Source organism: Nansenia antarctica (assembly GCF_963989245.1).
Source record: "Nansenia antarctica genome assembly, chromosome: 4".
Classification (NCBI taxonomy): domain Eukaryota; kingdom Metazoa; phylum Chordata; class Actinopteri; order Argentiniformes; family Microstomatidae; genus Nansenia; species Nansenia antarctica.
In genome coordinates this window covers 62,847,785-62,856,852 of record NC_137689.1, presented here as the reverse complement: position 1 = coordinate 62,856,852, position 9,068 = coordinate 62,847,785, and the positions used below count along the sequence as shown (strand labels likewise).

Here is a 9,068-nt window from a genome sequence, read left to right as displayed (position 1 = left end):
AAGCATGGGCATTCACCTCATCCAAGTTGTGCGTGCACTACAGTTTCTAGGTTAATTAGTATGCTTATGTCATTCTCAATATCATCCTCATAGTCACAATCATAATAATGAATTTTGTGACTTTTAACAATCTATAACCACTGGCTTTAGGTCTATACCTGTCCATGCCACATGCTCACTGGAACAAAGGGCAGGGAGCAGGCACGAGCAGCAACAGGTGTGTGTGTGTGTGTGTGTGTGTGTGTGAGAGAGAGAGAGAATGTGATTCGGGAACCTGTCCTCTGAGATGAGGGAGACAGTGAGACAGTGAGACACAGGGCGATACTGGGACAACACTGATGATGGAACTACTGCTGGATATACGACTGAACAGTTGAAGACCAGTGGACCATAGTAATGCAGGTATCTACAGAAGACAAGATACATCTTATTAGGTAGCTAGTCATAATAGACAAACAATATGGTTGTCTTCAATGGTATTTTCATGTTAACTGCCCCTTTTAGTTGGCATCATGATTCTAAATACCAAAAATAGCATACGGGTAATCAGATCTGACATTGTTAGTGTTCCTGAATAAATGCATGAGAATGAAAATACCTTCTCTCAGGGAAAACCAACTTTATTGACCATAAATCTTTTTTTACAGTGCCATTGTGATGGTGATCCCATAGCTCTGTTCATATGATTAATGATATAGTATCAGAATCAAAAGGTAAACAAACAACAATTACAAAATAGAAATTAATCAGAATCAAAAGGTAAACAAACAATTACAAAATAGAAATTAATACATTGACCACATTACTGCCTCTGTCTGAAATCAATACATTTAGACCACTTAACAACTTTCATCATTTGTATGCATTCTGATTAAGAGAATAAAAAACAAGAGAGAAACACGTTTGTAAAAGAGTGGATTTTATATGACTTTTTGTTAAGTTAAACAAATGGATAAGTGCACTTGAAGATGGGAAAGGGTTAACAGTTAAATACATTTTGTTGTAAAATACATAAGCAGGCACTTTTCTGATGCATTGATATGTTGAACAGACAGAAGGTTACAATGAGGCCTCTGGCAATGTAAAATAGGCTGGCAACTCGGGGTACAAAATGGCTGATGACAACAACATTGGATAAATAAATATCCTTTGTGCTGTATGTCATCGCCATCATGAAATTGTATTGTGACAATCGGAATTACCCCACAATATATATCTAAATTTGTTTCTAAAAAACTACTGGTTACAGTTGGTTATTTAGACGCATATAACACAGTCTACATTTCATAAAGAATCTAACCACTCAATCAATAGCACCCGAAGGAAACAGTCATTCATGATTCAACAACAAGGTCCTGAAGAAAGCAAAGTATGGCTTTATGTGCTCCAACAAGACAACATTAGGCCCCAAATAACTGCCAAAGTCCATATGTTGACACAAACATAATACGGTACTCACAGATATTTTTTATTAACATATACATTTAATAGAAGATACCAATTATTTCATAACTTTTTTTTTTCTTTCTTAAAAAAAAAAGATACGTTTTCTTCTCTCTCTCTATGAATTGTTTAAACGCAAAGTTTATCATTGCACCTCTGGTCCAAATTGCAACAAAATGCAGTTAAAATGTCATTGGTTAAGATAAAACAGGCAGAGCCTCCCTGACAAAACCCCCCACATTGTAGAACAACGGTGTCATCTTTGGAATCTGACCGAGGCCTCACACAGAACCACAACCATTCTCTGGCTTCACACTTCTATATGGCAAACACCAAGCTGAGCTCTGAGGTGTGTTGGCATGGTGACAGTCTCTAGGATCTACTGTGGCCAGCTATCATTGGTCAGGTAGCCTGTCTATAGCCACTGTTAGCACACCTTTTGGTGACTGCATTTTTCTCATCCAAAAACAACAGAAAACCCCCTCCAAACAGATATTGTGCTCAGTGAAATAGTATTGTTCTATATCGGTAAAAGGCAGGAGGATGTGAATTTACTGAGTGAAAGCGTGTGTACGTGCGTGTGTGTGTGTGTGTGTGTGTGTGTGTGTGTGTGTGTGTGTGTGTAGCCAGAGTGAAGACATGCAATCTAGATACAAACAGTGAGCTAGCCTACGGGACCTAAATGCTAAATTAACCACATAGAAATTATCGAAAGCGCAGTTACCTCGAGGACTTGCATACATTTTATTTTTTTGCATTATCAAAAACAACAATCAGTGGCACTGTAAATAGTGCTGTTGAAAGTGACAAATAAACTAGGAAAAAAACATGTTTAAAATAGACATCCTGATTCAACGTTCACTTTTTACCCCTTTCCTTTAGTTTCTCATCTCTTGCCTCCATATTCCTCTAACCATAACACCTTTTATACCTCTCTAATAATAGCTCGGGTGACAACCTGAGCCTTTGATTTGTCTCCGCTGTGTGTGTGTGTGTGTGTGTGTGTGTGTGCGTGCACGCGCGTGCACACTGTATTTGGGTATGTGTGTGTGGGTGGGTGCGTATATGTGTGTGTGTATATTTGTGTGTGTGTGTTCTCACTGCTCCTGTCCGTCCTCTCTGAGTTCGGTAGGCAGGAACTTGTACTGTTGCTGTCTGATCGTGGCCAGCCTCCTCCTGGCCTCTTCCAGCTCCCTCTCCTTCCTCAGCATCTCCTCCTGGGCAGCAATGATCTGAACACACAACCACAGGTTAACAAACTGATCTGAACACACAACCACAGGTTAACAAACTGATCTCACACACACACACACACACACACACACACACAGCTGCTTACCTGTGCGATGCCTCCCACCATCTTGCTCTTGACCACCACTGCCTGGTCGTCCTGGGCGTCGAAGGCTGCCTTCTGGGCTGCCTTAACCAGGTTGTCTGAGGCTCTCTTCACAGCGTTACCTGCAGCCTGGAGGGGAGAGCACGGGACAGGGGGAGGGAGTCAGGACCACACCCAACCCAACACCACAACTCACAGCCTTGAAACTAGCAGGGTCTAACAGAATACACACATGGTGTGTCTGATATGATCTGTTTAGTGTGACTGCTCGTTCAGTGTGACGGCCCATTCTACTCTAACATTCCCAAAAGTGCTGGAAATTGGATTTTCACAACAGGGGTGGGACGTTGTAGACTAGAGTGTTGGCGACTTGCTGACTCATACAATTGCCCCAGCCCAGGGGAGGCCAGTGGAGGTAAAAATCGGAGGACGGGTAGGGATGGGGATCGAGAACTGGTTCCAGTTGAGAACCGATTCCAAATTGTGCACTCTATCAGAATCATATGCCTCCAAGGTTATCGATGCCGGCATGTTTTTCTGACAGTTGCGCGTTGCAAAAACTCATGCGTCATGAAGTCAAACTCTGCAGAAGTTGTATGTAAATGTTCCTTTGGTTTATTATTTGGTAATTTGATCATTATATTATGAAGTTACTCTTCCAATTAATGAGATAACTGAAAATATATATTTTATGTGCCTGTTAAATTTTATATTTGGTTCAAGCTTATTCCCTTTTGAAAAGGAGTATTATAATTTATTCAAATGTTACAAGGCATACATACCTATTTTTCTAAAGAAAAATCAGTCAGTTTTAGATTTGTTTTCCAAGTTAAATCCTTTTAAGAAAAAGATCATTGTAATTAATTTTAACATCGAATTAACTTCAAATGTTATTAGGCAGACATTCTACACTCACGTATGTCTTGTCTGACATCATGTCTTGTACTATTGTCGCTTTATTTATCTTGACTTCTCTTGTCTTATTGCCTTATTTGTCTTGTGCTGCAATGTCAGGAACAGAAGCCTATGAATTTTACTCTCTTACACTTGTGTAATGTGACGTAACGTAACAATAAAACTTGATACACTGTGTTCAGAGACTCAAGGGATAATAAAACAGCTGCATTGACGCTGAAAACCTGTGCAGGCCTACTTTTTTTCCACACAGAAAATTGATCAGGAATAAATATGGGAGTCGATAAAGAATCAGACCGATAAGCAGAATCGATAATGGCATCGGTATCAATAACATCTTATCAATTCCAATCCCTAAGGACAGGGCTGGGCTCATTGTAATGCATGGAACGGAATCAGGAATGGTATCAAACATGTGTTCCTTATTCCGTTCCATGCATTACAATGAGCCCGTCCTCACATTTCTACCTCCACCAGCCTGCTCCGGCCCAGACCCCCACTCCTCCTGTTCTCCTCAGTAAGTCTCTCCTCCTCTCTCCTACGGTTCATAAACACTGAACCCAGGAAAGGCAATGTCTGGCGCTGTCGGAGGGAGAGGAGAGAACCCAAACACTCCTTCTCCCTTCTCTCTCTCTCTCTGTCTGTCTCTCACGATCTCTCTCTCTCTCTCTCTCTCTCTGCTGAAGGATGGCTTTAAAAGGCAATAAGGAGCCGCTCACTTGAAGCATAACAAATGTCTCAGCCTGGTTTGGCAGAGCCTCACAAACACACTCACACCGCTTTTATTCTCCTTTTGAGGCTTGGCTGAGAGGAAGGAGGCACCAGTCGCGCTGGCAGGGGCAGAGCAGGGAGGCAGCCCCCCCCCCCCCTCTAACTCCCCCCTCTTCCTCCTACCTCCCCCCCTCCCCGATTTATCTGCATGGTCAGAATGTCACTGTTAGCCGGCCCTGACATAAAACACAATGCTACCCCCACCCCCCTCCCCGAAGATACAACAGCTGCCCTCCAGTCAGAGACGCCAGGTTGGTGGTATGGTCCTATGCTGCTATTAAAGTTGCATTTGATTCTATTCTATTCTCTTCAATAATAGTGGTTGGAGGTGGTTACTGGTATAGTGTCCTGAGGTGTATTTTCATATTGATATGAATATTATATAATATTAATAATAATATTAATTAATTAATAATTAATTAATAATAATTAATAATTGTAATTAATTAATTAGTAATAATTAATATTGATATATGATATATAGCAGTGTTCAGCCCTCTCATTTGTAGAGTATGTGTGTGATGTGGTGTGTCATTCTGGACCACCCTGTTTAACCCCTCTGCCCTTGCCACACTCATACCCACCTGCTGCCTTCGCCACGGTGCCAGTACACACACAGGCCAGCCAGGGCTTTCACAAACTGCAAAACCGCATCTTAACAGACTTTAATCCGAGTCAGTGTTCCACTCCCAGACCACTGTCATCAGTGTGATTGCGCTGTGTGGAAATGCGAGACTTCAGTCAGTGGACAGTTTCGGGGGATAATTAGGAATCACCACTGCCTGCTAAAAGGGAAACTGTCCCAAGCCTTGAACCAAGACTCTGCAACTTCTCTGATGTGACAGTAATGATAGACCAGGGGGTAGAGTTTCCACAGGGGGTGGGACATGACCAAGGAGATGTGCATGTTGTTGGGACAGACACGTTGTACACACATATAGAGGAATTCCCCATGGAGGCAGCTGCTGCAGGAGATAAGACTCTGCTGATTTGATCAGAGAATATGAGATGGCCTGGCTAGGACTGAGGAGAGCTGATGAAGGGAAGGAGGGAGGGAGGGAGGGAGAAAGAGAGAGAGAGAGAGAGAGGGGGGAAAAGGAAGAGAGAGAAAGAGAGAGGGCCCTGGCGTACACAGGATATAGTGTTTCAACAGGGTAGTTAGCATGCTTGTAGTAGTAATGTCCTGTACGTGAGGACTAACCACATCAGAGAGGCTGGGGATGAGAAGGATGAGACAAGACTACCAGGATGAGACAGGATGAGACAGGATGAGACAAGACTACCAGGATGAGACAGGATGAGACATGATGAGACATGATGAGACAGGATGAGACAGGATGAGACATGATGAGACATGATGAGACAGGACTACCAGGATGGGACAGGATGACAGGATGGAAAATATTACTGGTCCTAGTCGCCTAGTCTTCCTCCTCTCCTCTCTCCATCTCTCTATTTCTTGGTCTCCATCTCTCTCTCTCACTTCCTCCAAAACCTTTTCTCATCTCTGGCCCTCCAAACACGTCTCCAATTAGCGTTCCAAACTCAACGCTCTGCCTCATTCCTATTTCTAATAAATCATATCACTGCCGTGACTGGGGTCAAATAAAGCCCTGCTGTATCTGACTATCTAAACCTGGTCTAAAGATAGCCCTGGCCTAAGCCTGACAGGACAGCTGTACACATACAGCACAGGAGAGCCATGTGTAACTCTAGTAACTGACGCACACACACACACGCACACACTCACGCACACTCACGCACACTCACGCACACGCGTGCACGCGCGCACACACACACACACACACACCTATTTCTGGTGCCCAGGCTTACCTTTTGCGCTCTCCCCAGCTCTTTATTGTTAAACAGGCAGCAGACAAAGGGACTATGGTAAACCAGTGGTAGGGACATTGTTTTAGGTCAAAAACTGTATTTAGTAGTTGGAGGCTGTATTTAAGATATATAGCATGCACACGCACATGCACACACACACACACACGCACACACACACACTCACCCACACAAGTCTTTGAGTGTCGACGCAAATGGACGCTCTTTTGACAGTGTAAAGCACTGAGTCTGACGCAATCAATCAACGAGAGGCGTTCTCTGACACAGAGAGTTTGCTCCTATTGTCTCCCTGAGTTAGAGTCTATTATTAGTTCAGGTCAGACTGAACACAGCAGCTGACGGACTCTGTCTCCTCTTATAACAAAGGGAAAAAGAGGAGGAGGAGGAGGAGGAGGAGGAGGAGGAGGAGGAGGGGTAACTATAGTCCTGTAAACCTCAGACTGACCTGCAGCCTCTTCATGGTACACAGGGGGGGGACAGAGGGTTAAAATGGCCTGCAGCCTCTTCATGGTCTGGGAGGGGGGTGGGGTGGTGGAGGTCAACTAAACAACCTAATCTGACCTGCAGCCTCTTCATGGTACACAGGGGGGGGACAGAGGGTTAAAATGGCCTGCAGCCTCTTCATGGTCTGGGAGGGGGGTGGGGTGGTGGAGGTCAACTAAACAACCTAATCTGACCTGTAGTCTCTTCATGGCCCGGGGGTAGTACAGTAGCAGGCTCCATACAGACTATAACAGCTGATGGGGGAGGGGGTTCAACTGACCTGTAGCCTCTTCATGGTCTGGGAGTCCTGGTCAGCCTTGACCTTGCAGGCCACCAGCAGCTGGGCGGTGGAGGCAGACACCTGCTTGGCTGAGGAGACCAGCTTCTCCTCGCTGGCGTGGCCCTGGACCGCTGAGTTAGCCGCCTCACACAGGTTGTTGGTGGCTGCAGCGACCATACGGGCCTGGCAGGACGGAGGAGAGAGGAGGGAGGAGGGAGGAGAGAGGAGAGAGGAGTTAGTGTTAGAATGGATTCTGAAGTCAAAGGTTTTGAATATGAATTTAAGTAAATGAAAGGATTCAATTGACTTACGGCTGAAATGAGGCCTTGAGACCACTGTCCGTCATCCACAGCATTGGCTGGGCAGGCACCGACCTGACCAATCGGAGGGAGAGGGGGAGAGATAGTGGGAGGGAGGAGAGAGGGAGAAGGGAGAGAGGGAGGTTGGAGGGAGGAGAAGGTGAGAAAGAGAGAGGGAGAGAGAGAGCAAGAGAGAGAGAGGTTAGAGATATGTTCTAGATGTGTTCCAGATATTTTATAGATGTGTTCTAGATATGTTGTAGATATTTTAGAGATGTGTTCTAGATATGCAATAGATGTGATCTAGATGTGTTCTAGATCTGTTATAGATATAGATATTTTATAGATGAAGGGAAAGTGTTCTACATGTGTTCTAGATATGCTCTACATGTGTCCTAGGTGTGTGTCGTACCTTCCCCTGGGCCACCAGTTCTCTCTGTGCTGCCGAGGCAGCTTTGACCAAGGCACTGGTGGCCGCCGCGATGGACTTGGCCGCCTCCAGGATCTGCTCCTCGAAGTTCAGGCTCTCATCTGCTTCCTGTTGGCAACCGGAACAGGAAGGAATGTTATCATCAGTAAACAGGTCATATTCACCACCACCACCACCAACAACAACACAGCAGCCCATCCTCTCTGAATTGAATAGATCTACACCACGTGTATCAAGATGTTGGTGTTGTCAGAAAATAAAGGAGTTTAACAACTTTTATGTTGAAGGAATCTTTGATATTCATATGTTAGATCAGGCAGCAGAGAACGACTAGCCTCTGGGTTCAGCTGTGTGGTCTGAGCCATCAGCTCTTGTGGTGTTTTAACCCTTTGTTATCTATCACCCAGTTTGACGTAGCATACAAAGCTTTAACATCTCCATGTAACTATCCATTGATAGTTATTGTCACACTTAACTTGATCACTCACTATCACTGGGTACTGAGTGACAGACCATATGGTTGGGCTGATTAGCCTGTCTAACAGTTTAAATATTACAGTGTCAACTATGGAACTACAGCTCACCACTTCTAAATGGATACCGAGGCATGTTGAGTGGACAGGGTAATGACAGTACACGCTCCAAGTATACAATGCCAAGGGACATGGAGATCCGACCCTGGGGGTTCAAGAGTCCAGAACCCCCACTTCACACACTTACAGCACCGCCGCCCCCCCCCCCCCCCCCGGAGTCATGGGGTGCCCTGGCCTGGGCCATCTGATGCTGGCTGAAACAGCCCTCATGTGCATATGTGTGTGTGTGTGTGTGTCTGTAAGAAAGTTAGAGACAGTGACTGAGAGTAAGAAATATAGTGTGTGTGTCACCTTGGGCTTGGTGCGGGGCCTCAGCAGTTCCAGCTTCCTGGCAGCAGCTTCGATAGCGGCCGCCGCGCCCAGCAGCTCGTTCTCAGCGATGACGGTGGGGTCCTCAGGGTCCACCCACTCTGTTCCTGTAAGACACGCACACACACACGCACACACACAGACACACACAGACACACACAGACAGACACACACACAGCAGAAACAACAGAGGAACAGAGGAACATAGTCAGTGTTATAGTAACAGCGAACAGCATCAGTACTACAGCCAGTCACAGACTACTGTCCATTGCATTATAAATTCACTCCATTCAGGGGCTGTATCGACATTCCAACTCAGGAACCAAAATGTGAGCATCAGTGAGCATCTTTCTTTCAT

General features: G+C 45.1%; 1 protein-coding gene across 1 annotated transcript in view; it reads right to left on the bottom strand.

Annotated features, from left to right (window-relative positions):
• Positions 1-803: 803 nt before the first annotated feature.
• Positions 804-9,068, bottom strand: part of tln1 (talin 1) — a 69,696-nt gene continuing 61,431 nt past the window's right edge. Inside the window, exons 52-57 of the mRNA XM_080528218.1 lie at positions 8,693-8,817; positions 7,791-7,916; positions 7,391-7,453; positions 7,080-7,262; positions 2,783-2,908; positions 804-2,675 (exon numbers count right to left, since the gene is read on the bottom strand). Coding sequence (XP_080384344.1) covers positions 2,541-2,675; positions 2,783-2,908; positions 7,080-7,262; positions 7,391-7,453; positions 7,791-7,916; positions 8,693-8,817 — 758 coding nt within the window. The 3' untranslated portion in view covers positions 804-2,540. The remainder of the gene's footprint in view (positions 2,676-2,782; positions 2,909-7,079; positions 7,263-7,390; positions 7,454-7,790; positions 7,917-8,692; positions 8,818-9,068) is intronic.